The sequence below is a fragment of the Bos taurus genome, chromosome 10 (assembly GCF_002263795.3).
Source record: "Bos taurus isolate L1 Dominette 01449 registration number 42190680 breed Hereford chromosome 10, ARS-UCD2.0, whole genome shotgun sequence".
NCBI classification, from domain to species: domain Eukaryota; kingdom Metazoa; phylum Chordata; class Mammalia; order Artiodactyla; family Bovidae; genus Bos; species Bos taurus.
In genome coordinates, this window is record NC_037337.1 from 37,245,069 (window position 1) to 37,272,547 (window position 27,479).

The following is a 27,479-nucleotide window of genomic DNA, read 5'->3' on the forward strand; positions in this document are numbered from 1 at the left end:
GTGCCCAGTTCATGAGCCAGGTTGGAGGACAGGGGACTAGGAATCAGGTGGAAATGAGCCCACGGTGGGGAGGAGGGTGGTTTGGGGGACCTGGCTGAGATGAAGAGGGTTGCCTTAGGAGTCTGCCCAGCCAGGACCCTGAGTGACAGCATCGCCAGGATGCGGGCTCTGTCAGGGCCTCGGGGACCCGGGCTGCCTCCCTAGAAACCCCCAGCTGTGCCTGAGAGCGAAGGCTATGGAGGAGCGCTGAGATTTCCTTGGCGCCCAAATCCGCTCAGAACGTCTAGATGAGGAGAGGGAAGTGGTGGCGAAATCTTGCCCAGTTAGTCTGTGTCTTAATAAACCTGAAGTCTGCGCTTAGAGGGAGCTTAGAGGGGGTCAAGAGCTGGCCAGACAGGCTTCCTGTTTCTCCTTGGAGGTGTGAACTATACCAGGAAGAACCAAATCAGTGGAGAAACTCAGAGAGGGCTGAAGGTGGAAGACTGAGACTTGATCTGCTTGGCACTAGGAGTTAGAGGCATGCACACACGCACGTGCACACACACACAGAGTTACAGGCAGCCACCTCCCTCCACACACAGATAGACATGCACACACACACCTGGGGTGGCTGCCTGGCCCAGGAAGAAGGCACAGATGTCCCTGCCCCTTGTCTGCCCCGACCAGGCCCAGGGGCACCTACCTGTGTGCGGGCTTTCACTGCCTGATCCAGCCTCTCCCAAGACGCCTCAATGCGACTCCTCTGTGCTTGAATCTGAGGAGAGCACCTGGGTGCTGCTCGTTCCAGGGAGCCTGCCCGCTCCCTCAGGGCCTGCACCCTAGCCTGCCCCAGGCTCTGGACATCCTTCCTGAAAGCATCGAACTTCTCTTCCAGCAGCTGCAGGGTACAGGACCAGGGAGGTCAGTCTGGAGGTGGTGTCCAGTAGCCCTCAAAGCTGGCAAAGAGCTTGGCAGTATCCGCCACTTCTGATATCCCTTGGCCCTGCCCTTAGAACTGCCGGGCATCCTCCCAGAGCCCAGAGACCCCTCACTTCCCATGTGCCTCCCAACCCCACTCTGCCCTTGCAAGCCACTCAATCTCCTCTCCTCCAGGTTCACTCAGGAGTGACTCACCTTGACAGCCTCTAGGTCCTGCCCGTAGTCCTGGGACTCGGCAGTGGCCACTTTGCTGGCCAGCCAGGCATCCAGGAGCAGGGCTTCCCGCTCCAGCTGGTGGAGCTGCAGCTGCTCCTTCAGGCCTTGCCCCCTACTCTCCACTCTCTGCAGCAGCCCTGAGTGGGCGTCCCTCACCGCATGCATCTGGGCAAGCACCTTGGGGCTGCAGCAGGAAGGACAAGCCCCCTGGAGCTCTTAGGCCTCACACCTCCTTGGGGGGGGCCCCTCCCTGCTCCTCCCTGCTCCTCCCTGCTCCTCCCTGCTCCTCCCTGCTCCTCCCTCCTGGGCCTGGCTCCAGCGCACCTTTCTGGGTTCTGCCCACTCTCAAGGAGGGCTGCTGTCTGCTGCAGCCTCTCAATGCGCGTGGAAAATCCCTCCAGGTCCCTCCTGGTGGCCTCCAGCTGCCGTAGGAAAGCCTGCGTGGCCTCGGCACTCTGACCCATATCCTCGATGTCCAGGCCACAGCCCCGTTCTTCCAGCCAGGATTCTGCCTCCAGGAGCTGGGGTGACAGCACAGTTTTCCCTAGGCGGTGCCCTCCAGGACTCACATCTTTGAGTTCATGGCCTCAAGAATTAGAGCAGTGAGTGGTTCCCAGCCTGGCTGATCAGAACCATCAGAGAGCTTGAACAACTCGCTCTGCCTCTCTCTCACCCCGTAAGATTCTGATTTGGTCTGGAATGGAGCTGAGTGTCAGCACTGCTTCCAAGTTCCAGGTGATACAGATGTAGAGCCTTGATTGAGAATCGCTGGTTTAGACAAAATAGCAAAACCAAACCAAACCAAAGCCAGTGGGCTCATTTTCTGGGAAACATGCTGAAGGAAGACCTCGGGGTCAGGAGACCACTTAGTGGAGGCGACAGAAAATGCACAGAGAGCCTGGAGCCCCACCTGGGGGTGACCTTCCAGGCCTGCCTACACTCTGGGTGCCCTCATGCCCACCCTCTCGTGCCCTGCAGCATCCCTTACCTCCGTCAGGAAGTACTGGGCCTCCTGAGCCTGCTGTAGCCGCCGACGCCTCTGTGCAGCCTCTGCCCGCAGGCGGCCCATGGCGTCCTCCAGCTGCTGCACTCGGGCAGCCACATCGCGGGCAGCGAAGTGCCCAGCCTGTACCAGCTTGCGCCCTGTGCCCACCACCGCCCGGGTTAGAGCCTCGTGGCTGCTCATCTCACTCTCCAGGCTCTGTGGAGTCAGAGGAAGATGGCATGGGACATGCTCCTGGGTGCTCCTTGGGGGACCTGGGAGTTATGTCCAAAGCCCAGTGGGACCCCACAGATTCCCCCAGACAGAACCCTGCCTCCTGACCAACAAAGAATCCTAGGACCCCCAGAACCTCCCGGAGGCAGAAGCTCCCAGAACCAGAGGCGACTGTGGGCACAGTCCCTGTCCCTCTAGGCCCACACCTGGTGCTTCTCCTGCAGGCGCCGCAGGGCACTTGGGCTCTGGCCACAGTCCCGGGCGGCCACCAGGAGCAGCTTCTCCTGCACCCAGGCCATCTCCTCTTCTGCGTCCCTGAAGAACTGCAGCAGCAGGCTCCGGGCCTCCAGGGCTGTCCTGCGCTCCTGCAGGGGCGCCCGCAGGCTCTCGAACCTGCAGTGGTGGAGGGCGGGCCAGCGGCAGGTGGGACCCCGGTTGTCAGGATCTGGGGCCAGACTGTGACCTGCACATCACTCACTCACTCTGTCCCTCGCCATGGGCTGGGCAGGCCCTGAGGAGCTGGGCTGGGGGACAGGGAGGAGGGGTGGGTGTTACCTCTGAAGCAGCCGCTGGGCCTGCTCTTCCACGTCTCGGGCCAGGCAGTGACCTTCCTGGACACAGGCCTGGGCCTGGGCTTGGCCCAGCAGGGCCTGTGCCCGCCCGACCTGCCTGTCCACTGCTGCCTCCAGCTCCCCCTGATCCCCCAGGAGCTCATCCAGCCCAGGCTGGTCCTGGCCCCCGATGGGGACTCTCAGCTTGAGCTCCACAGGCTCCAGCCAGCTCTCCAGTTCCTCCATGCTCCGTCGCAGACGCAGGGCCTGGGGCAGAATGCGAGTGTGAAGAGGAGAGGCCAAGAGCTGTACCCAGCCCACTCCACCACACAGCCTCACCTCACGGGCCTCCTGTAGCTTGGCTGCCCTCCTCTGGCTCTGGGCCTGCAGCTCCTCCCAGAGCTTTCTCAGCTCCTGCAGCCGCTCCTGGATGGTCTCTGAGGCCAAGTGGCCATCCTGTAGCAGCCTCTGCCCCTCCTACAGCCACAACATAGAACATACCTCGTGGACTCAGGACTGCTGGTCTCAGGGCTCTGGGGTTGCCTTCAGCTACCAGTCCCACCGTTTCAGAGTCTGCGTGCTAGCTGTGTGATCTCAGGCAAATTCTTAACCTCTCTGAGCTCATTTTCCTTATCCATATAATGGTGATAATAATGGGTATTTTGTTTAAATGGGATCAAACATTTCACATACTTGGCAGGGCACTTAATATCAGAGGGAGGCAATCTGGGACCAGGTCGTGCCCTTTGTAGGTGGAAGAGGGTAAATTTAAAAGGTGCTATGCTTTGACTCGGAGAAGGCAATGACAACCCACTCCAGTACTCTTGCCTGGAAAATCCCATGGAGCCTGGTAGGCTGCAGTCCATGGGGTGGCTAGGAGTCAGACACGACTGACTTTCACTTTTCACTTTCATGCATTGGAGAAGGAAATGGCAGCCCACTCCAGTGTTCTTGCCTGGAGAATCCCAGGGACAGGGGAGCCTGGTGGGCTGCTGTCTCTGGGGTTGCACAGAGTTGGACACGACTGAAGCTACTTAGCAGCAGCAGCATGCTTTGACTCCTACACCCAAAGGACAGCTGGCTGTGCCCTGACTCTCCGTCCTCTGACATCTTTCCAAGAGTTTTAAAAACTATCATGCCAAAACGCAGTCCTTAAAATTCTTGAAAAGGCAATATTTTTGGAGAGGGGGTGCCCCAGGGAAGCCACTACCCTTTGGTGCCTTGCATGGCATCTGTATACAATGCACTCGAAGGTCGGCCACCCCAGCTGTGACTCAGGGCCAGCTGCCAGGGCTCTGTGGGGTCAGCTCCTTCTCTGACCTGTAGCCGGTCCCCAGTGCCCAGGGCCTCACCATCTGCAGCCTCTGTTGGTGGTGTGCACGGGTGTCCAGCTCCGCCTGGAGATGCTGTTGTTGCTGCAACTGGGCCTGCAGGTCCACTGGGTCCCACCAGCCCTCTTCCAGGGCCACCAGGTTCTTCTCCCTCAGCCAGGCGGCCATCTGGGCACACAGGGAGGATGAGGCTCTGCTGCCTAGGGCTCTCCTCCTCTCTAACCCCTGGGATGTCCTGAAGAAGGGTGGCTTTCCTCTGGGCAAGCCCTTCCCCTCATCACAGTTGCTCCCCGCCATGGCCCACCTCACAGGAGTCCTGCAGGAAAGACTGCAGTTGCCTGAGCTCCTCCAGCTGGCAGCAACGGGTCCTGGCTCGCTCCAGGAGTGCCTCTTTCCTGCAGAACGAGGGTCTCAGGGGCCTCGGATGTGCTTGCTGGGTCCCGGAGCTGCTACATGTGTGTGTATGTGCACGTATACACACACACATGCACAAGTGTGCCCTTCCATTTCAGGACAGCCCTTTTCCCCATTTTTTAAAATCTGATTTTTAAAAATTGGAGGATAATAGCTTTACAATGTTGTGTTAGTTTCTGCTGTATGTGAATGTTGTATGTATACATGTATGTATGTATACATGTGTATGCGTATATCCCCTCCCTCTTGAGCTTCCTTCCCATTCCCCAACCCCAGCCCACTAGGTCATCACAGGGCACTGAGCTGAGCTCCCTGTGCTTTCCAGAAGCTTCCCACTAGCTCTCTACGTTACACATGGTGGTGTATATATGTCAACGCTACTCTCTCAGTTTGTCCCAGCCTTCCCTTCCCTCCCCGTGTCCACTAGGCCATTCTATATGTCTGTGTCTCTATTCCTGCCCTGAAAATAGGTTCATAAGTATGCATTAATACATGAAATTTTTCTTTTTCTGACTTACTTCACTCTGACTCTAGGTCCATCCAGTTTTATTACTTTTTATGGCCGAGTAATATTCCACTGTATATACATGTACCACACCTTCTCAATCCATTCATCTGTTGATGGACATTCAGGTTACTTCCATACCAGGACAGCCTTTCTTGTCCTTTCTTGTGTATCAATTTACCCTGACTCTGGGATTTCGTTTAAAATTTAGAGACACGCTCTACTTCCCCTTATTAATGCTATGAGCTGAATCGTGTCCTCCAGACTCCTATGTTGAAGTCCTAATCCCCAGTACCTCAGAATATGACTGTTTTTGAAGAAAGGCCTTTAAAGAAGTAATTAAATTATACAAGGTTATTTGTATATGACACCAATATGACTGGTGTCCTTATAAGCAGAGATTAGGACACAGACATTTACAGAGTGTGTGATGACAAGGAGAGGCCTCAGGAGAAACCAGTGCTGCCAGTATCTTAATCTTGGATTTTTGGCCTCTGGAAATATAACCAAATTTCTGTTGTTTAGGCCTCTAGTCTGTGGTATTTTGTTATGGCAGCCTCACAAACTAATCCAGTGTCTAAACCACTTTTTGATCATATACTGCTATTAGTAAGAATTTTTTGGTATGTATTTGTATGCATACATATATGTGTGTGTGTGTGTACACACATATACATGCTGATTTATATATGTGTATACCCCTGGGCCAATATAGTAAGTCCATTACCATATGAACCAAAATAGCAGTTAGGAATGAGATCTATTAGAGAGATAGGAAAAGAAGTTCTAATACCCCCAGTCACCCCACCAGGGTCCATACATGCCTCCCACCAGCAGAGTCCCCACGCTGGTGTGAGTGTGAACACTTGTCTCTTCCTGCTGGGGTTGCCAAAAGGTGTAAGGGGGATAGGAGAGATGTAGAGAATCTTGGTGGAATGAAAACAGCCCCCTAGAGGATATGGAAGACTTAAAGGGAGTGGTTTGGGTGGCATTGCCCTGGGGGGTGCAGGTGGGCCTGCCAGGAACCATCCAAGGAGACTGGGCGGGGAGTGTTGACAGAGACCAGCAAACCAATATTTTCCATCTGTCAGTCAACGACCTTGGGTACCCAGGTGAGGTCCATGCGCAGGGGAGAGGAGGGGAGAGGTCACCAGCGCAGGAACCACAACACTGTGGGCCCTAGTGGGCTCTTTGGGAAGGATAGAGACCCCTGCTGATCTGGGATCAAGATTTTCCATATCTGCCTTGGTCTAAAGTCTGAGGGGCTGGACAGGCCACTGAACCATATAGGCTCTTATGAGGAAAACAAGCAGAGATTGGAGCCTCATAGCCATGTGGGCTTCAGTTACACGGGCATAAGAAATCTGCCAACCTGCCTGTGTGCCAGGACATCAAGGGTCCCTTCCCCATCCTGAGCACAACCCTGAGAGGCGGTATTGTTATCCCCTCACTGTAGACAGGAGACTAGTAAGGAATGGGTTCCAAGACCCACCGTGAGCGGGCTGCACAGAACCTCAGCAGTGTCTGGCTCACTGCTGCGCTCTCTGTGGCCTCTTCGTGAGGCTGTCTCTCTCTCAGTTTCTCAAGCCTGTGCTTCTTTGTAGAAGTCACCTTTATCTTAGCAGATGGACCGTGTGCTGTTTGATTCCATAACAGGCTGACACACTGCAGGGTCGGGACAATGGGGCCCCAGCACCTGAATTCAGACCTTGGGAAAGGCTGGGGGAGCCCAGGCTAAGGGGAGAAGGGCAGGGGAAGAGCCTGATGCCTGTGCCAGCCCACCAACCACAGCCTCTTCAGCCAGGGCCAGAGGTACCTCAGAAGCATGGCCTGGCACCGACTCAGCGTGCCCTGGGCCTCGGGGTGTCCGCCCTGGAGCAGGCTGCGGCTGGCGGCTTCCAGCGCGCTCATCTTCTCCGCCTGAGCCTCCAGGTCCTGCTCACGCACCCTGTGCTTCCACAGCAGGGTCTCCACGTTGGCCAAGCAGTCCTGGGAGGCGATACTGTCTACAGGGCTGCCCTCCCAGTCCCCAGCTACCTGCTTTCCTATCAAACACATCCCCCCAGTCCCTCCAGGCTATATCTGACTTTAGATTCTCAACCGGGAAAGGTATGAGGGAGAGGGGTCAAGTGTTAGAATTTCCAGGGCTTGAGGGCTGGGAGCTGCCCTTGGACTGGAAATCTCAGGCAGCAGTGGCCGGTTTGATCCCTAACGCTGCTCTGGCAAACCCTCCCTCACTCCTGCTGGCACCTACCCCCAGACCCTCACTGGCTGGGCAGGCTTCCAGGCTGGAGAGCCAACTTTCCATCTGCTCCACAGAGCTCAGAACCCGCTGTCGAGAAAGGAAAAGGCAGGAGAACGTAAGTAGAGGGTCCAGTCACGGCAGGTAGGTTGACTCTGTGGGTGGCCCAGTGGGAAGCCAGGACTGGGGCCTGGCTCAACAGAAGGGGTCACAGCAGGCAAGGTTTGCAGTGGGTGAGGTGAGTGGTGGGTGGTGGGAAAGGCCCCTGGCACAGCAGCCTCTCTGGCTTTGGCTTTGACCAGGGGCAGTGGGTTTAGTACACGCACCAGTGGTGGGGGTGGGATGGAGGCTGCCTACCTGTAGTTCCAGGGCCTGATGCAGGTGAAGCTGGTGCTCATGCCAGGCCCCTTCCAGGCTGTTCAGCTCCTGATTAAAATCAGCCAGGGCCTGGCGAATGTTGGGGGTGGATGGGTGCCCCGCAGCAAGCAGTTGCTGCCCTGTGCTCCGGGCCAGGCTGATGCTGTCCATTCGGGAATCCAGCTCAGCCTGTAAGAGGACTGGGCTCAGATCCCAGAGGCTGAGGCTCCCTGAGTGGGAGGGAAGAGGGCCAAGGGGAAGGAGGAGAGGTGGGGAAGACAATTGAGGGGGCAGGATGGACGAGGGGAAAGGCAGAGGCAGCCGACACAGAAAGAACCCAAGACAAAATTGTGGTCACAATAAGGGGGAGGAGGCCAGAGAGGAGATGAGATCCGGGAAAGGCCCCAGGGTCTGGGCCGCTCACTTTGAGTTCCTGGTGTTCCTCCAACATGTGCTGGGCCTCCACGAGGCTGCCGGGGCTTCTCCGGGAGTCCAGCTGAGCTCGCAGCCTCTGGGCCCAGACCAGCAGTTCCCGAAGCACTGCCTGCAGCTCCTGAGCTTGCTGCAAGGCGTCCAGCGACTCCTTCCTGCCCACAGGACCCATCAGCTAGTCCCAGAGCCTCCCAGCCCTTTTGCCCCCGTGGCCACCAGTGCTTCTGTCCCTGAAACGCTTCAGCCAAAAAAAGGTCGGAGGGTTGGGAATTAATAGGCTGGTGATACCGATTGTTATTAAGGGCAGAGAAAGACTCTTAGGGGAAGGCTGGGGATTGAGATGCTGCAGGGGCTGGCTCAGCAAGAGGTGAGGGAAAGAGACCCGAGGTTTGTACCACTTCTGGATCCTGCTCTGGAGCTGCCGCCAGCTGTCCATCATCTCCTGCTGCTGGTGGCTGAGGCCGTGGGCCACCTCAGGGCTTCTCTGGCAGACTCGGCCTGCTTCACGATCTAGAGGCTGTGCAGGAAGCCAGGGTCAGGGGCTGGGGCCAGGAGGCAGGGGGCGCTCAGGGGAGCCCAGCCTGCATCTGAGAGGACCTGGCTGTCTCTTGAGGTCCTGACAGCTCACCCCTCCCCCCCATCCATGGTGCCCAAGGTCCTTTGGATGCTGTACCCTGGGCCTGGGCCCTCCCCCGACTCCCCAGCTGCACACCTCCACCTGGGCCTGGAGGAGGCCCATTTCCTGCTCCAGCTCCTTGTGTTTCTGCTTCAGCCTCTGCACATTGTCCAGATCTTTCCCACAGTCCAGGGCCTGGACCAGGGCGGCCTGGGGAGGAAGGGGGTGTTACTATTGGCCTTTGCTCCAGCCCCTTCCTTGTGGCAGAGGGGTCGCTGGCTACAGGGTTTCTGTGTGGAAAGCAAGCGGCCAGCCTGATTCCCTTCTCAGTGCCTGGCATGGGCTGGAGCAGGCCGCTGGCTCTGACCAGGTGTCCTTCCTGCTGTGAAGGAGGAAGGTTCCCAGGAGGCACTTGGGTCTGGAGGTTCCCAGCGGCAAGAACCTCTATGGTGTGGAGCCTCCACATGCACTCTCACTTGACCCTCATTCCTTCACAGGGAACCGAGACGGACCAGCCTGGCTGTGTAGGAACCAGACGGGCAGTAAGAACAGATCTCTCTGCATGCCCAGACCAGGGCACCACCTTTTTAACACAGTGCTTCTCAGGCTGTGTACAATTTTACCGCCTCTGCCAGCGTCTTGGCCAGGCGCCCATGGGTCAGCTGACACATAGCCCAGCAAACCTCCTGCGGGTTCTGGCTTTGCTCAGGGACTTCAGAGGACACATGGGGAGGAGGGGTTGCTCCAGCCTCTGGACTCATGGGAGAAAGGAGGCAGGTGGGGCCAGCCTCCAAGAAGCAAATTGGGGCTTCTAGGTCCAGAGTTGACTCTAAGAGCCCCTGGCAGACCCACTGATGGCCCCCTAGTGGGACCTGCCTCCAAGTACCCAGCTGAAGAGGAGAGGTGGGCCAGGGGTGGGAGGCACGGTCCCCTGGCTTCGTCAGCTCCTCCACTGCTTACCTTCTTCCTGACCTGCTGAGTGATGTCATCAAGCTTTTGGGACAACGTGTGTATTTCCAGGGCCACTTCGAGCTGCTGCTGGTATCTGAGCAGGTTGCCATGGAAACTGTTCCACCTGAGGCAGAGGGTGTAAGGCTGAGTCTGGGTTGGACCCTCAGCCCCCTCTCCCAGCCCCACTGCTTCTTGCTCTGGGACCGGCCTGTTGTTGAGCTGCTGCTGCCGCTGCCTGATGGTCTTGAGTTGCTCTGTGTCCTGAGTCTTGAGCTGTGGTGAGAAGTCACTGATGCTTCTGATGCGGGCATCATCCACCGTGTCCTGTGGGGGTACAAGGTGTGGGCATTGGTGGCACCAGCTGAGCCCCTTCTTTGTGCTGCAATCTCTACTTGGAGGGTCTGCTTGGACCCGAGAGAGCGTGAGGAACAGCTTGTTTGGTGGTAGCTGCTTCCTCTGTGTGGTCATCCCATCCCATGCCTGGTGCACTGAGCGAGATACTCTTGGGCAGGAAGCCCAGGGGAGGCTCACTGGGAGGACAGGCATGCATTGGTGAGCATAAGCTTTTAAAATGAAAATGCATCTTTTCAGGATTAGAAAGCCAAGTAAGGGCCTGAATGAAACAATGAGCACCAGTCTCCTTAGGTTAGGGTGTCCCTGTCCCTGGGAGCCACCAGGCTGAGAATGCCACTATGGGGAGCTCATGGCCACAAAGGGAGAGGATCCTCGACAGTGGGAGGGCTGCAGGCGTCCTGCCCCAGGGACAGCACCTTGTGTTGGTCTACATTTCCAAAGCGCTTCCCAAGAGGTGTCTCATGTGAGGTGAGAAGGGAAGGGGTGTTCTCTCACAGAAGCCAAAGCAGAGCTCAGAGACCGACATGGTGAATTTATGGCGGAGCCAGGACTCAAGCCCAGCTCAAGTCTATCTAGCACTCTTTCTACTGTAGCATCTGGAACAGCAGCGGCTGTGAAATCCTACTGGTAAAGGCTCTTATATTGAAGCACTACAGCCTTTTACAAAGTCATATACTTCATTCAGGGGGTGAGGTTAGCAAGTCTGGGCTCTTAATACATGATTGTGAATACACTTGGCTAATTTCTACACCACCTGAGAGAAACTGATTTTGGTGGTGTGTATGAGGGGGTTGGGGAGGAGATGTTGAGTTGGTTGATGAGGAGGGTTCTGAGCCACTGAAGTGTATTGATTAGCCACTACATCCAACCATACATGCATTCATTTAAACATTTTTTGGGAGAAATAATCATAGGTGCACAGGAAATTGTACCAGTGTATAATGAAGGCCCATGTACCCTCCCCCAGCTTCCCCTGATGGTAACAGCTTATATAACTATAGTGCAATATGAAAACCAGGGCATTGACTGGTATAACTATTAACTACACTACAGATTTTATTCAGAGTTCAGCAGTTTTTACTCGCACACATCTGTGTATGTGTGGGAAAGTATCACTCTAGGCAGTTTTATCATATGTATAGATTCCTGTAACCACCACCATTCATATATGCTCTCTTACCTATGAAGGAAGCAGTATCCCCACTTTAAAGATGAAGAAACTAAGACTTGGCAAGGTGAGAGAGCCTGTCTAAGCAAGCGCAGGTAGTAAGCACTGAGCTGACATGAGGACCCGCCTCTGGCTCCAGAGCCCACACTGGGTCACTATTTCCTGATGCAGGGCACCTTACCCCGGCCCAGACTCCTCGGAGCTTGCGGAGCTGCCTGTGGAGCTGCTGGCAGTGCTCACGGTCCTGGCCCAGGTCGCTGACATTCACCATCACCTCCTGTGGGGGCCGTGGGTTGGGAAGGCTGTACTCTGAGCACCCAGCCCTGGGGGCACCTAGTTCCCAGGCATCCAGCTGCTAGGGGCAGTGGTGGGGCAGGCGGTGACTTGGGGAACTTCCTGCCGGGGCTCCCTCCTCCATCTGCCAGCCCCACAGCCCCACTGCCAGCTCTGTCCCTACCCAGCAGGGTCTCACCATCTCCTGGATCCAGGCCTCTGCAGTGTCCACTCTCTGCAGGAACTCCAGGATGTTCCGCTTGTCCTCCAGGTCCTCGCCCCGGAGAGCCACTGCCTGCCTCAACTTCTCCCAGTGCTCCTGCAGCTCCCGCAGCCTCTGGGAGACCTCTCCCACCAGAGGGTGGCTATGTGCTAGGAGAGCCTCGCCCTCCTGGGGAGAGAGGGGAGATGCTGGTCGTCACTCTTCCTCCCGCTTTTTCTCCATCACAGGCTCCCCCTGCCTCAGACCTTTCCTCTTGGCCATCTTGGAGTCCTCACTGTGGGTCAGCATGGGGGCTGGGGGCCTGGCTGTTACCTTGACAACAGAGGTTATGATTTCCTCATGGGCCTGGACCTCAGCCTCAAAGGCCTGGTGTTTCTGCAGGTGTCTCAACTTAGCTTTCAGGTCCCCAGAAGGGACTGGCTCCTTCAGCTGCTGGAGTTGCTCCTGGATCCAGTCCTTGGCCTGGTGGGGGTGGGGACATGAGTCTCACAATGCTGATGGTCCACAGAGATGTCCCACACGCTTGCCCTCAGCTGTGCCCAGGCAGTGGACTGCTGGCCCGAGGGGAGGGCTGGGCAGTGCCTGGTAAATAAGATCCTGGGCCCAGGAAGACAGCCCCAGCTCAGCTGGTCCCCCAGCCGCAGGAAGGGGCTGGGCAGGGACCTTGGGTGGGACCTCATTTTGGAGGTGAGACTCGCTGGCCCCGGGACCCTGGACTGATCTACTCCCTCCCGGTGCCTCTCTTTGCCCTGGGTCTGCAAGAGCTTAGGAAGCAGAGGGGTCTCCACACACAGGGTCTTCGAATCAAACGTCTAGGCTCCAGCATGGCCTCTCAGAAAGCCATTTAACTCTCCAAACTTCAGTGTCCTCATCACAGGGCTGTGGCGAGGCCTGAACAAGCTGCGAAGGTGAACATCATCTGGAACTGGGAGACGTGGCCCGAGTGCATGGCACTGGGCTGGGGTGGTCTCTGACCTGGGTGGCGGCCCTGATGAAGGCAGCCACCATCAGGGAGGTGTGCAAGGCGTGTCGCCGACTCTCCACCAGTTCCTTCACCCGAGCCCGGCGCTCGAGCACTGTGCAAAGCAGATCCTGTGCCCTGGGGCCTCCGAGCATCTTCACTTGCTCACACAGGGCTGCCTCCTGTGGGCAGAGTCAGGGGTCAGGGAGCAAAGCCTGCTGTTCTTCCACTCAGAGGCTGGCCCACAGGGAAGACCCGCTCTTGCACTGCATGGCTCAGGGCTGGCTGGTCCTCCCAGCAAGCCAGAACCAGCCCTGGCTTTCACCAGACTGCCCCCCTTGGCTCCCCATGACCATGTGACATGGAGCCACATGGCCCTGTGTGCCTGCGGTGTGGTCCACTCTGTTCCAGGCCCTCCTCCTGAGCCATGCATCCCATGGCTCAGTCAGCCCTGACCAGGGGCTCCTAGCCCCTCCAGGTCACCCCTGTACATCAGTGTTACTGTGGGTACACACCAAGCCCCCCACATCCCCCACTTAGAACTCCCTAAATTCCCAAACTGCCCCCATCCCACCTCTGACTCCCTGAATCCATCACCTTCTCCTCCTGTGCAGCCAGCACCTTCTGGAAGGTCTCATGCTTGCGGATTAACTGCTCTACCTCTTCCACTGAGCTCCCCAAGGCACTGGTTTTCAGGAGGACCTGTTTCAGTCCATGGAGAAGTCAGAGAGGCCACCAGGGATGGTTCAGACAGTCAGCCCCCACCCCCCATTTGCAGCCATCTGGGCTGAGGCAGGGCACGGCCTCTGAGCTCCACATCAGGGCAAGAGCCAGGGTCCCAAGCAAGAGAGTGAGCCGGGGAGAGGAGAGAAGAGGGAGCACTAGGCAGGCTCTGGGGTGAGGGCACCTGCCTCCCGGGCCTTCAGGATCTCGTCCAGGCGGCCACACTTCCTGAGGAAGAGCTGCTCCTGGCCCATGGCCTGCAGCCTCTCCTGCTTCTGCTCCCAGGCCTGGAATACCCGCTCCCGCTTGTCCCGCAGGGCTTGCAGCCTGTCCCGGACCTGAGGATGGGCACATGGGGAGCCTGCACTCCAGAGAGCTGCCTGCATGGGACACACGTGGGTCCCAAGGGGAAGCCTCTGGGGCAAGGGTACAGGGATCAGGTGCAGGCTCGGTTCAGGAAGGCTGGGGGGCGGCACCGGGAAAGGGGGGCCTACCTCCGTGATGCATGTCCCTGCAGCCAGAAGCGCCTGCTGGCCCAGCTGGGCGGCCTGCTGGTACAGCTCCTCCCGGGCCTCCAGCATGGCCCGAAGCTGTTGGTGGGCGCTGAGCTTCAGTGGGCCGCTCCCGGGCTCCTGGGAGCCTGCCTCCACTTGCAGGTCCTGCCACACGCTGGCCACCCAGGAGGTGTAGTCCCGCACCTGGATCCCAGGGAGATGGAGGGAGAGCTAGGCTGGGTGACAGAGAACTGGGCTCTGAGCCACAACCACAGCCCGCCTGGAGTGCACGCACTGGAGTGGCCTGAGCTGTCCTGGGTCAGACCTCAGATGAGGCTCGTGAGGCCTGTGGTCACCTGGTTCCTCCACTGTCATCCAACCCAATTTGCCCAGGTCACTAAACTTGCACAAGGGCCAAGCCAGCCTCCTCCTGCCCTGCCTGGCACTTCTCTCCACCCTGGGTTTTCACTGCCCCTTTTGCTTAGAAGTTCTTTTCCTCCCTTCCATCCCTTCCAAGTTTCCATATTCTTCAAGGGCCAAGGCCTTCTTTCCCTGTGGAGCCACCCCTGCCCCCTGACATCTCACTGCCTACCTTGTCCTCTGAATCTCTGGTTTTGTATTTATAAACGGTCTTCTGTTGATTTACATGCAAACACATGTTAGAGCTGGAGGGGCCTTAGATCCTAGTCCTGACAGCTCAGTACACAAACGAAGCAGGGTAAATAGCACAACAAGTGCGCAGGAGATTGTAACCTCCAGGCGCTCACACACAAGGGTAACAAGCTGGGGTCAGGGCCTTGCTCAAGCCCACGCTGCTAGAAAGTGGCAGAGGTGGGCCTCTAAAGGTGGGCCTCTAAAGGTGGGCCTCTAAAGGTGGGCCTCAAGCCTTTTTGCTGTGTTAAAGTTTGAGTCTCCCAGTCTACCAGGTACTGGGACAGCGATGGCCAGGGCCCTCTGTCCAAATCTGACTCCCAAGGCTCGTCTCCCAGCTAGACAAGCTCCCTGATGGCAGTGATTCTGTCTTACATATGCTCTGTATTACCCCCTCTCCCCACCAACAGCTCCTAGCAGAGAGCTCAACACAGATGTTACAAGAGATGCTGGCTGATCCAGAGGTCGTCGTCTAGGACATTTGGGTCTCTAAGAGTCGGACACGACTGAGAGACTTCACTTTCACTTTTCACTTTCATGCATTGGAGAAGGAAATGGCAACCCACTCCAGTGTTCTTGCCTGGAGAATCCCAGGGACGGCGGAGCCTGGCAGGCTGCCGTCTATGGGGTCGCACAGAGTTGGACACAACTGAAGCGACTTAGCAGCAGCAGCAGCAGCAGCAGTTATGGGCTTCCCTGGGCTGTTTTCCCTCCTGAGCTCTGGCTGGTACCCCTATGTCCTGACTGCACTGTCACACACGAGCTGGTGTCAACCCAAAACTAAGGAGTCACTGTTGCACCCCTGTACTCAGCCCTCTGGCAGACACCAGCATGTGCCCAGGGCTCTTCCTTGTGTTCACATCTGTTTTGCCTCCAGAGTTGGAGGGCCTCATTAATGCATGCACACTCACAGCATCACACATATACACACACACACAGCCCTGGGGAAGGAAGAACCCTCACCGCCATGTGGAAGCGGGCCAGGAGCCATGCCCGCTCGAGCTGGGCCCGGCGCTGCTCTGCTCGCAGCTTCAGGGTCTCCCAGGCCTGCACCAGGGCCTGCTGCCTCTGCTGTACTGCATGGGCCTGCGGCCCGGGCCCTAGCTTCTGCACCGTGCCTCCCATCTCCAGCAGCTCCTGCAGCTGGGGGCAGGGTGGGGATAAGAGGGAAGGGTTGTGTCCTCCTAGAGGCGAAGGGCCTGCCCTGTCCCACAGCTCCCCCTGGGGTCCTGCCCTTGGAGCGCAGTGGGCCCGACTGGCAGCTCCGAGAGTGGGGAAAGCTGCAGAGCAGACGGGCAGGCCTGAGGGGCCCCGAGGGGGAGAGGCAGCCAGAGCGGGGCTCACCTGCTGGTCAATGCCCATGAGTTCACGTTCCAGCCCCTCATGTCTCCTCAGCTGGGGCTCTAGCCCACGCAGGTCCTGGGCCACGTCACAGGGGAGGCTGGTGGTTTTCTCCTGAGGAAAGGGGATCAGGAATGGAGGGTGTGGCGCTGGGTCAGGATCCACTTCTAGAAGGAAACGTCCCCCTGATCCTCCCACCCCCGGCTCACACCTGGACCTGGGTGAGGGCTTCCAACATGTCTCGGTGAACCTTAAGGGTGGCCTCAGCGTCTCGGAGCAGGCGGCCTCGGGCCTGGGTCAGCTCCCATAGCTCTGACCAGGCAGCCCTACTCACGGGAGACGGGTGGCAGATCAGCCATTGATTTAACACCTCATTTCGCCCCCTCGCCAGGCTGGTTAGCCCTCCTCCTCTCTGCACTTTATCCAGGACTGGCCCACATCGCCCCTTCTAAACCCTCCCTCCTGTCTGGTCGTGGCCGGGAGCCTCTCTACCTTTGCTTTGAATTCAGCCCTCTGCTGTTGTCACACACAACACTTTCCTAATTTCTGAGTTCTTTGATACTCCTTACATCTTGTGCCTTCAAGTCTCAGTAAGTCAATCAGATTGTAATTTCTCTTTTGCCCTCCTGATGTACTCAGCAAACTCTCCCTGAGCTCCTAGGGCTGGGTCCGGCTAGGGGTTATGACCCGGGACGACCCTGCCTCAAATCTCACAGGTTGGGGGAGGGTTCAAACCATCACGTGGGGAGCCAAGCAGTCCCCACAGCCCCTCCAAGTCCTGAGAGTCAGGGGTTTGGAAAAGCGCCCCTGCAGGTCTGGGCAGGGCTCTCTGACCTGCACACCCCTCCTTGCTTCCCTTCACCACCCACAGGCACCCATGGCACAGCCACCCATGGCAGGCTTGGCATCCCTGAAAGCAGTGCCTCCCCATCAGGGCAGACAGAGCCAGTGTGGCCCTGGGCGCATGCGCCCTCTCTAAGTCTCCCGGGACCTATCTGCCCAGCACCCTTCCCCGAGCCCATGCCCTGGGTCTGCCCGGCACTCACTGCAGATCCTGCTGCATCTGATGGGCCCTGGGGGCTGCTCTGTGCCCTCGTTCCAGCAGCTTCTCTGCCAGCTGCTGGCAGCTTGCCACCCGCTGGCCACCCATCTCTACTGTGCGCTGAAACCTGAAAAACTTGGTGCAGAGATGCTGAGGAGAGAGGGGAAGAGGTGACAGGGTGGCCCCAGCTGGCGAGACAGCAAGCGGCCCCGGGGATCGAGGCCCCCCTGACATCTGGGCGCCTGCCCCCACTACTCAGAAGGCCTGTCCTCAGCCAGGACTCATAAGCCCCTTCTACACACAGCCCAGCCGGCCCCTGGCCCCAGCCTCTTCTCACCAGGACGTCCTCATAGTCTTCCCCAAGGCTCTCTCCTCTTCCAGCCACTTGCTTCTGGCTGGCCAGCCAGCCCTGCAGGTCCTCAGCCTCCCTCATGAACTCATGCAGCTTCAGGGTCCCCTCCAGCTCCCGGTCCCTGTGGGGATAGCCCACGGTTCCCCCGAAGTTAGCTGCCCACACCCCTGAGGACAGCTGACCCAGCCAAAGTGGGTGGCCTGAAGGAGGAGGTTATTCATGTTTCCTGCCTAAGCTTGAGGCTGGGGATTCAGGGAGACGTAAAGAAGGCCAGGGCAGGGCAGGTGAAGGTGTAGGTAGGGGGAAGAAATGGGGAGCTGGGGGCCCAAGTTCCTGCCCAGTGGGCCCTCACTGAGGAATTTATGAAAAGAAGGGAGCAATACACAGCAAGGAGCCATCTGTCAGCTCTGTGGGCCTGGGGTCATGGGCTCCTTCCAATCAGAGTTAAGGTATGGAAACAATCAACCATGGCCAGGTCGCCTAAGCCTGGGGAGAGGTACAGCGCCTCTCACCGTGTGGCTGCCAGCTCCTGCAGGGCCTGCAGCCGCTCCCGGAGCCTCTTCTGCACCACGCCCAGCTGCGCAGGGCCCTCGGGGCCAGTGAGGGTTTGGGCTCTCCGGTCAAGCTCCTCCACGGAGTTCCAACAACGAGCCAGTTCCTGTTGCAGGGCCTGCCAGCACACAAGGCTCAGGCTGGGGTGATTTATTCATCTATCCATCTACCCACCCTCCTGATCATTCAACCCACTGATCACACACCCATCCTGTTCCTCCTTCCACTCACCCACCCACCCACCCACACACTCACCCACCCACCCACCCACCCACACACTCACCCATCCACCCACCCTGACCCATCCGCTCACTCACACACCGATCACTCATCTACCCAATAGTGATGGGAGTTCTTATTGCTCCAAGAAAGTGAAAATGCAGTCTGTGCCTGCAGAGGGCTCACTATTTAGCAGGGCAAAGTGAACTCTGGGTCCTCTGGGCCAAGGAAGAGAGGCTACGGGAGGCAAGTACTGGGCCCCAGTCTCCCAGTATGAAAACGGACGGAGTCAAGTGAGCAGTCCAGGATGCCCGGGAGATGGAAGCTCTATGGGGCTTTGGCTAAGGGCACGCCCCTTAGGAATGGCCCCCCGAAAACCCTCAGTCACCGGACCCTCAAACACTGACCACTAGGGATAGGTAGACAAAACTCCCAGACAGGTGGATACTTCAGTGGTAACAGCAAGCAGGATTGCTCTGGGATTCAGGGCTCACATGTGGTTCTGAGAGTCGGATTCCAGGAAGGATGAGGGTGTTCCAGGCCTCTCTTACTTTAATAGGGGATGCTGATGAGGTAGGTTTCAGGGATGGTTAACTCAAAGGATGATATTCAAAGTGTGGGAAGGAGAAGCCTGTGGAAGATGTGGGGATGGCTGGAACAGGTGACCCCCAAGAGAGCAGGAAAGTGCCAGGGGGAGGAAAAGAAACGAGAAGCGAAGGCAGAGAAATCCTGAGGCCACAAGAGTGTGGACCACTATGGAGATGCAAGAAGAGGGAGGGCTCTTCAAAGGGGTGGTGTCTGAAGAGGCGGGCAACTGGGGGTGGGCAGGGGGCGCTGCAGGGTTGGGTTTGGGGGGAGGGCCTGGACAGTCTTCAGGAAGAAAGAGCAGGGCTCTGCCTTTGGGCGTGTGATAGACCCCGTCCTCATGGCCTGTCATCACCCCAGTCCAGACCACAGCGGGGAAGCTCAGCACATACTACCTGGTGCTTCTTAATGAGCCTGATGGTGGCTGTCTCATCCCCACCATAGTCCTGGCTGCTCACCAGCGGCCACTTCTCCTCCACCCAGTCCTCCAGCTCTGATGCGTCCAGGAAACACTGGCAAGAATGGAGTCAACTCACCTTGACATTCTCAGATGGACCCTCCATCACCCTTGGGGACATCACACAGGCAGAAAGAAGGCTTCTGTTCCCATGGAGACTAGGCAACTCTGGGCCCCGAGTTCTCACCACTGACCCAGCTCCCTGAGAGCTCCAGGTCCCACAGACCTCACCCGAAGAGGCTGCCCAACTCTGATTACTTCCCCCTGACCCTGTGGCCTCTGCATCATACCTCCTGGAGGGCAGCAGCCTGCTGCAGGTGCCGGGCCTGTGCCTCACACGCCTGCTCCAGATCCGCCCAGCGGCCTTCCAGCTCCTGGCACCGCTCCATGATGTGCTGGGCCTGGGGGTGCCCGGAGGCTGCGAGGTATCGTCCGGAGCCCAGCACCCATCGCACCTGTCCCTGGTGGGCTCTCACCTGCACCCGGAGTTCCTGCCACAGAACAGCAAGGGCACCATTTTAGGTCACTCGTTAGCCACAGGGGGCCCGGAACAGAGCCATGGATGTGCCTTGCAGGCAGAGAAGGGCTGGGGGCAGAGACTTGGAAATCAGGACTCTGAGTCATGGAGGAGGGCATCGAGGCTCTGGGAAAGGCACGTCAGGGATCCTGGGAGGAAACGGGGACTGTTACCTTGTGCTTGTGGAGAAGGCGGTGGGCACCATCTGGGCACTTAGCAGAGCTGGCGCTGGGCGTGGGCATGTGCTCTGCCACCCACATGAGCTCCGCGTTGCTCAGGTGGTGGAAGTGGTACAGCTCAACCGAGGCCTGCAGCTGCCGTCGCCGGCTGGCCAGATGTCCCTGCAGGGCCTTGAACCTGGGTGGACAGAGGAGACAGAAAGGCTGGGAACAGGCGAGGTCCAGTGCCCAGTGCTTTCCTCATCCCAGTCAGGGGCCACAAAGGAAGAGGCAGGGGTCGGGGAACATCTGAAGATGGGGAGGCAGCTGGAAAGGCCCAGGGCCCAAGCTCCCACCCTGATGACCTCCCTGGCTTTAGACTGTGGGGTGCTTAGGAAGACTGGCTGGTGTCTCTGACTCTCCTACCATAGAAGTGACTCCACTCATAAGGGAAGGAGGCATGGACAACCTCAGGGCCTTGAGGAGCCACTCTGCTGGGCCCACTGGGTGAAACCGCCCCCAGGTTCATATGATGGGAGTTACACATGATGCGGTGGGGGTGGGACAAGCAGCCAAGTACCTCTGGAGGTATTTTTGGGTCTCCTCCATGATGGCCTGGGAACTGATTGCCTGACGGGCCTCGGGGACAAGGGCAGCCATCTTGCTGGCCAGTGCCTGGCTCTCGGCCTCCAGCTGGCAATGCTGTTTCTGCAGCCCCTGGCTGGAGCCCAGGTCCTGTCCCACCTCTGCCCTCTGCACAGTCCCCTCTAGCTGCTCCATCTTCTCCTTGGCTTCCTGGGGAGGGATACAGGGTGCTGCATTAGGCTGCCTGTGTGCAGACTGGCAAGTGGCCCTTCTTGGACGCTAAGGCTGCAGGGCTAGCAGCATGCCAGATTCACCAAGGACCGTTTGGGGACTTCTGTCCCTGCCACTGTCTACCTCCAACCCGCGGTGCCCAATCCTTCTCCCAGAACCTCATGAGTGCCCCCGTCCTCTCTCACTTCTGCCTCTCAGGGAGACTCAAGTCGTGCTGAGCATGTACAGGCACAGAGGGGGCAGTCTTGGATCGGCCAACGGTGGGTAGCTGGGGTCAACGGGCCACAGGCTAGAGGCCTCCAAAGGCTGCAGGACTTTTCAGGGCCGCTCCAGAGTCAGCAGAGCGCCCTGACTCCTCCTCTCCCCACTTCCTCTCCTGTCTATTCAGCCCCTCCTGTCTATTCAGGCTCCCTCCTGGATCCTCCCCTCTCTTGGGCCCACCTGTAGCAGCCGCAGGAGCTGGTCCTGCTGCCGAGCCTGCTGGAGCTGCTTCCCACGCTCTGCCATCTTGCATCTCAAATCTTCCCATTTGCTACTTAGGCCCTGAAGCCTGGCCTGCACGTCCTCCTGGGCATGGGGCCTGCTGCTCAGCAGCTCTCTCCCGACCTGCAGTGGACACAAAGGCCTGGGGTGTCTGGTTGAGCTGCTGGTACTGGGAGTGGCCGTGGTGGGCTGGGTCCGGGGGCAGCAGTGGGAGTGACTGGTTGCAAGCTGCACTCCACAGGCCGCAAGGGCGCCTCCAGCTGTTCACGTGGCCCCAGATCTGTGGGCACTGGCGGGAGGGCTTTTCTCTGATGCCCGGAAATAGTGTGGCGTGAGCAGGCACTGGACAGCTGGTGGGAGGACCGTGTCCAGGTGGAGGCGGGAGGCTCAGGGGCTGCCTCTTAGACTTGAGGGGAAGGGACGAGAAAAGCTCTCTGGGCTGGTTTGCGTGCTAAGACCGGGGTTGCCCGCTGAGTGAAGGAGGAAGCTAGGGGATGCTAATGCTCTGGGGAGTGAGATCCATCCTTCCTGCAGTAGAAACATGAAGCCGAGCAGGCCCCACACCCTGGGCCCAGCATCCCTCACCTGCTGCAGGCCCTCCACGTGCCCTCGGGTGGCTGCCAGCTCACACGTGGCTGCCTCGTGCCGCCTGAGTTTCCTCATGATGTTGCTGGGCTCTCGAGATGGCTCGTCCACCAACACCCGCCCCTTCTCCTCCATCCACAGCATCACCTCCACCACGTCCTGCTTCCATTCCTGCCCAGGAACCAGGGGAGGGTGATTATTACAGAGTGTGGTGAGGGCTGGTATGAGGACCTCGTGGAAGAGGGGTCTGAGGGTGCCCCAAGGGGAAGAGCAGGTTGAGGAGCCAATCCTAGGGTGCAGGAGAGGTGGGGGCAGGGGTTATTGCTCCCAAGTGGGAACAAGGAAACAGATGGGGAGAAAAACGTCTCAGGGAAAGCAGCAGAAAGAAGCCTGGAGAATCAGGGTCTGGCCTCACAGTGCCTAGTGCCCAGAGAGGAGGGGCGTTTGGTCAGGAGCCCCCTGATTCAGTGCATCAGATCAGGGATGGCCCTCTGTGTCCAGGAGGCCTGTGGACTAACCCAGCTTTGAGCCCCCATCGTGGGCAGAACAGACATCCAACAGAGTCAAGCTCTGCAGCTGGAGCCCAGGGCCCATGCAAGAGCCTGGAGCATGGCCAGAAACGCTGGGGCTGGGGAGCAGCTGGCCGAGGGAGGGGCCTAGACTTTGGGTCCAGCCCTGTCTCTGAGCAGTGTGGCCTGAGCCTTGATTTTCCTCAACTGGAAAAATCAGAGTCATGATACTCATCTCACAAGAGGTGCTGGGAGGGTCGGTAAACACGTGGGAAAGTGCTTTGTAAACTGCAGTGCCCCGCACAGCACAGTTGTAGTTCAGCAGCGGACTCTGAGGCATTCCTCCCGGGAAGGTCTCGTGCACTGGGGCAGGGGCTGGGGGGGAGCCCCTCACCTGGAGCTGGAGGGAGGCCAGCAGCTGCCTCCTTCTCTGTTCACTCCTCTCCTGGACCCTGGTCCACTGCTCCTGGATGCTCTGCAGTTGTTCTCTGACCCTGCAGGGCAGGTGGAGTCGGGGAGGGTAGGTGGAGGCTCCAATCTGCCTGAGGCCCACCACAAGGGTTGGACCCACCACAGCCCAGGGTTCACCCTGCTGTCCCCTCACTCCCTGGGCACTCTCCCAGCCTCAGGGTAATGGGCTGCGCAGGCCCTGTCCAGACAGGCCCAGGCTTACTTGTGTGCAGCGGGGTGTCGGCTCTGAGCCAGCTTCTTGCCACGTGCCCGTAGATCCTCTGCTCTAGAGCCAAGGGCATCCAGCAGCCGCCCACACTCCTGGTGCTTCTGCATCAGACTCTGGGCCTCCACCACACCCTCCTAGAGACACAGAGACTGGGGTCAGGCTGAGAGGAGGGGAGTGGTCAGCACCATCTCACTTACTGCCAACCCAGGGGCCTCCATGCCCAGCCTGGCTTCAGGCTCCTACTTCCTGGGGAAGGCGCATCCCAGCTGCACACCCCCAGCTCCATACCTGGAGGACGTCCAGCTGTAGGAAGGCCTCATGGTTGGCACAGGAGGCAGTGAAACCATCCACGTCGCGACCAAACTTCTGCAATTCCAGCCCCTCCTGCAGTTGCTGCTGTCTTTGCTCCCAGGCGGCCTTCAACTCCTGGCCTTGGTGGCCCAGGAGCCTCAGGGTACTAGCTGCCTCTCGGAAGTCTGGGGAGCCCGAGGCTGCCATGGGCTGGCCCTGAGTCTCCAGCTGCTGCAGCCTGTCCAGGATGACAGGCAGAGGGTCAAACCCTGTCTGCTCCCTGGGCCAACCTTCCTCTCCTCTGGCCTACACAGTTCATTCATCCAGGAGCTCTGAGGTGAGGGTGACTGGCAGGGTTAACCCCAGGGTAAGCCCCGGGGGTCCACTCATCCTGTGGGATAGCTATGCTCTGGGCCACTGGTGAGACAGCAAACGTAACAAGCCTAGCCCAGGACTTGGGACTCACTAGTTCCCGTGCTCCCTGCATGTCACACCTTGCTCCAGCTGGCCATGCTGATGATGGCAGTGCCCAGGCCAGCGGACGGCTGGGCAGCGCACCCAGAAGAAATCATTCAGACTGCCTACATACCTGGCTATGGGGTCACCGCAAGCCTGGGTGAAGCCTAGAGTGATTAGGAAAGGCAGCGACCCCTCTGCCGGGTGTGCCCCCCAGGCTCACAGTTTGAGAACAAGTGACACCTTCATGTGAATTAGGAAAAGGCTCAACTTCTCTGAGCTGGTGCAGCCCTCATGTGGGTGGTAGCATCTAGTTAGCAGGGGTGGGCTGCATTTCAGGGTCCACTGGGCCATCTGAAGGCTCCTTCATATGTGGCACAGGCCGCAGACTGCACCCACCCCTGCAGGACGGGGGGAAACAACGCTGTGCTGAGGAGGGTGTTGTCTTACTCCTGGGCAGCAAGAGGCTGAGCCATTTTTTTTGCTCCAGGGGACTGTGGGGTCTGTATTACCCAGAATAGGTTAGGTGGCTCAGCCACCCTGACAGAGCAGTCCCCCAGGCTCCCCTGCATGGGGCGTGGCCAGGCCTGGACAGGATAGAACATTCCAGGAAGCTCAGACTCTGCCCGGGGTCCCTCCCCAACATATGCAAGATGTCTGACCAGTCTTTGGTTTCACCTGCCTCTTTGTAAACCTGCTTTAGGCGCCAGACGGACACCAGCCTGGGCCACGCCCCTGGTGACACGCTGCTCCCCATCTGTCCCTTCCTGGTGCCCCGTCTCCATAGGCCAGGGCCAGCCTAATGCATGCCCCACCTGCCCTCTCGTCCTGACCTCTCCTGCTGCAGGTGGATCTCCTCCAGCAGGTCTCGGTGCTTCCCCAGCAGCCGCTGGGCTGAGGCCACATCCACCGCCTCCTCCTCGCTGTGGAGCTTGGCCTGGATACTGTCTGCACACAGCAGCAGCCGCTCGCTCTCCTGCAGGAAGCTCCGGTGGGCCCGGGCCTTGGCCCGCTGGGCTACTTGCTCCCGCACTCGCTCCAGCAGCCCCTGCAGTGTCTCCACATGTGCCTGCAGGGACGGGCTCTCGGCCGGGGCCATCTCCTCAACCCTGTGGACAGGACCCACCGCCCAGTCAGTGCCCCACCCCTGGCCCTGGGCCCAGGCGTATGTTCCCCAGGGCAAGTGGTGGCAACTCTGAACTGCCCCCTCACCCTCAATGGAGGGGCAGCGAGCATGAGTGGCTCTCATTCACCATGAGCATGTTCTCACACTGTTTCCCAATCTGTGCCCTGCCCTTCCGATGGCATACCCCACCCATCCTCCCACCTCAGTTTCTGTCCTCCTCCCCACTCCAGAGCCTTGCTCGGGGCTTTGTTGTGCTGAATCCCGGCCATACTTGCTAGCTGCCCTTTGCAGGTGACGAATGTATTTCTCCAGCACCAGCATCTTCTGCTGGCCCACTCGCAGAACATGGTGGCCATCCTCTGAGTTCCCCAGCTCCAAGCTTTCTAGCTGGAGTACCAGGTTTTGCAGCTGGACCCGTGTGGATCCACACTCCTGCAGAAAACTGCACACGTGCGTTGTGCACACCAGCTGCGTTTCCTTCTCTTTCTTCAGGGCCTCCAGCTGCTCCCACCTGGGCCGAGGGAACAGGGTTGTCTCCGGGATGTCATGTCACAGGGACACTTCTCCATCCAACCTGGGGGCTTGGTCAAGGCTTGCATGACAAGAGCTGGCTGGCCGGCCATCCCCATACCCTCTCTTCCCATCCCTGACGCCTCTAGTCTTTCTTTACTGGCATCTCAGGAGTCAGGTAAGCAGGTACTCAGGCCTGGGCACTAGCCAGCCTTCCCTACTCAGCAGCACTCCCACTTCATTCTCACCTCTGGCTCAGTTCCTCCTGCTGTAGCTGGATTTGGGGGGAACCTCCAGGACACCTCTGCTTCAGCTGCTCAGCGGAGCTGTTAACCTCAGTCCAGAGGCCTCTTCCCACAGCCAGGGCAGTGAGGAAGTTCTAGGGAAAGGAGATTCCAGGCCTGGAGGAGGCCTTTTCTCTTCCTACAGTCCCCTTAATACTAGGAATGACCTCAGATATGCACTGCTACAGAGATGTTTGATCTGCATCCCTCTGGAAGGACAGGGGTCTGTGTCCTTAAAGGGCTGGGATAGCCCTTTAAAAATTGAAGACCAGACATCCAAACTGGAAAGGAAGAAGCCAAACTGTCACTATTTGCAGATGACAAGATTTTATATATAGAAAACCCTAAAGAATCCACGTGGTAATGCAGGAGACACGGGTTCAATCCCTGCTCGGGGAAGATCCCATGTGCCAATGGGGCAACTAAGCCTATGTGCCACAACTACTGAGCCTGTTCTCGAGAGTCCAGGAGCCACAACTGAGCTCACGTACAACTGCTGAAGCCCACATGCCCTGGAGCCCACAATCGGTAGCAGAAGAGAAGGCTCAATAATGAGAAGCCTGAACACCACAACTAGAGAGGAGATCTCACTCGCCATCACTAGAGAAAAGCCTGAGCAGCAGCAAAGACCCAGCATAGCCAAAAATAAATAAATAAAATTTTAAAAAAGATTCCACCAAAAAACTGTTAGAATAAATGAATTCAGTAAGGTTGTAGGATACAAAACTCAATATACAGAAATATGTTCAATTTCTATACACTAATAAGGAACTATCAGAAAGAAAAATGAAGAGAAGAATCTCATTTGCAATTGCATCCCAAAGAATGAAATACCTAGGAATAAATTTTTTTTATTTTATTCTTTGGGAATGCAATTGAAAATGGGACTGTTCTCTTCATTTCTCTTTATGATAGTTCCTTATTAGTGTGTAGAAATTAAATTTTCAATTACACCCCAAAGAATAAAATATCTGGGAATAAATTTTGGGCTTCCCAGGTGGCACTAGTAGTAATGAACCTGCCTGCCAATGCAGGAGACATGAGAGAGGTGGATCTGATCCCTGGGTTGGAAAGATCCCCTGGAGAAGGAATTGGCAAGCCACTCCAGTATTCTTGCCTGGAGAATCCCATAACAGAGGAGTCTGGTGGGCTACAGTCCATGGGGTTGTAAAGAGTCAGACGTGACTGAAGCAACTTAGTGCAGCACAAGAATAAATTTAACCAAGGAGGTGAAAGATCTGTTCATTAAAAACTATAAGACATTGATAAAAAAAAATCAAAGAAGACACAAATAAATAGAAAGATATTTTATGCTTAAGGACTGGAAGACTAAAATTTGTATGGGAGAATAAAAGATCTCGAACAACCAAAGCAATCTTGAGAAAGAACAAAGTTGGAGGCATTATGCTCCTTGATTTCAAACTCTTTAACAAAGGCATAGTAAATCAAAACAGTATGGTGAGTGAAGTGAGTGAAGTCGCTCAGTCGTGTCTGACTCTTTGCGATCCCATGGACTGTAGCCCACCAGGCTTCTCTGTCCATGGGATTCTCCAGGCAAGAATCCTGGAATGGGTTGCCATTTCCTTCTCCAGGGGATCTTCCCGACCCAGGGATTGAACCCGGGTCTCCCATATTGCAGGCAGACACATGGTACTGGGATAAAAACAGACATATAGATCAATGGAACAGACAACCCAGAAACAAACCCATGCATATATGGTCAATTAATTTGATGACCACGGAGCTATAGATTACAAAGGCTATACACTGGGGAAAGGACAGTCTCTTAAAAAATAGTGTTGGGGAAACTGGACAGTTGGCAGCAAAAGAATGAAACTGGAACACTTTCTAATACTATGCATAAAAATTAGCACAAAATGGATTAAAGACTTGAATGTAAGACCTGAAATCATAAAGCTCC

The 27,479-nt window shown here is 57.4% G+C and overlaps 1 protein-coding gene across 3 annotated transcripts in view; it reads right to left on the minus strand.

Moving 5' to 3' along the window:
• Positions 1-27,479, minus strand: part of SPTBN5 (spectrin beta, non-erythrocytic 5) — a 54,878-nt gene that overhangs the window by 6,046 nt on the left and 21,353 nt on the right. For 2 of the 3 annotated variants that reach the window (XM_059890706.1, XM_059890705.1), the window contains 42 exons: positions 25,523-25,653; positions 25,036-25,275; positions 24,472-24,747; positions 23,180-23,420; positions 22,886-23,025; positions 22,607-22,706; positions 21,704-21,874; positions 21,077-21,241; positions 20,400-20,614; positions 19,835-20,018; positions 19,435-19,635; positions 19,083-19,199; positions 17,844-18,001; positions 17,317-17,452; positions 16,984-17,129; positions 16,149-16,263; positions 15,941-16,051; positions 15,560-15,739; positions 13,946-14,149; positions 13,640-13,789; positions 13,326-13,430; positions 12,743-12,910; positions 12,080-12,229; positions 11,744-11,935; positions 11,453-11,548; positions 9,958-10,073; positions 9,759-9,873; positions 8,895-9,008; positions 8,578-8,699; positions 8,175-8,337; positions 7,751-7,939; positions 7,406-7,483; positions 6,968-7,140; positions 4,537-4,627; positions 4,254-4,400; positions 3,241-3,378; positions 2,906-3,168; positions 2,557-2,743; positions 2,123-2,335; positions 1,459-1,655; positions 1,114-1,318; positions 683-877 (listed from right to left, as the gene is read on the minus strand). In XM_059890706.1, coding sequence (XP_059746689.1) covers positions 683-877; positions 1,114-1,318; positions 1,459-1,655; positions 2,123-2,335; positions 2,557-2,743; positions 2,906-3,168; positions 3,241-3,378; positions 4,254-4,400; positions 4,537-4,627; positions 6,968-7,140; positions 7,406-7,483; positions 7,751-7,939; positions 8,175-8,337; positions 8,578-8,699; positions 8,895-9,008; positions 9,759-9,873; positions 9,958-10,073; positions 11,453-11,548; positions 11,744-11,935; positions 12,080-12,229; positions 12,743-12,910; positions 13,326-13,430; positions 13,640-13,789; positions 13,946-14,149; positions 15,560-15,739; positions 15,941-16,051; positions 16,149-16,263; positions 16,984-17,129; positions 17,317-17,452; positions 17,844-18,001; positions 19,083-19,199; positions 19,435-19,635; positions 19,835-20,018; positions 20,400-20,614; positions 21,077-21,241; positions 21,704-21,874; positions 22,607-22,706; positions 22,886-23,025; positions 23,180-23,420; positions 24,472-24,747; positions 25,036-25,275; positions 25,523-25,653 — 6,798 coding nt within the window. Of the gene's footprint in view, positions 1-682; positions 878-1,113; positions 1,319-1,458; positions 1,656-2,122; positions 2,336-2,556; positions 2,744-2,905; positions 3,169-3,240; positions 3,379-4,253; positions 4,401-4,536; positions 4,628-6,967; positions 7,141-7,405; positions 7,484-7,750; positions 7,940-8,174; positions 8,338-8,577; positions 8,700-8,894; positions 9,009-9,758; positions 10,074-11,452; positions 11,549-11,743; positions 11,936-12,079; positions 12,230-12,742; positions 12,911-13,325; positions 13,431-13,639; positions 13,790-13,945; positions 14,150-15,559; positions 15,740-15,940; positions 16,052-16,148; positions 16,264-16,983; positions 17,130-17,316; positions 17,453-17,843; positions 18,002-19,082; positions 19,200-19,434; positions 19,636-19,834; positions 20,019-20,399; positions 20,615-21,076; positions 21,242-21,703; positions 21,875-22,606; positions 22,707-22,885; positions 23,026-23,179; positions 23,421-24,471; positions 24,748-25,035; positions 25,276-25,522; positions 25,654-27,479 lie in introns of all 3 variants that reach the window. The other variant, XM_015473137.3, reaches the window with a different exon arrangement.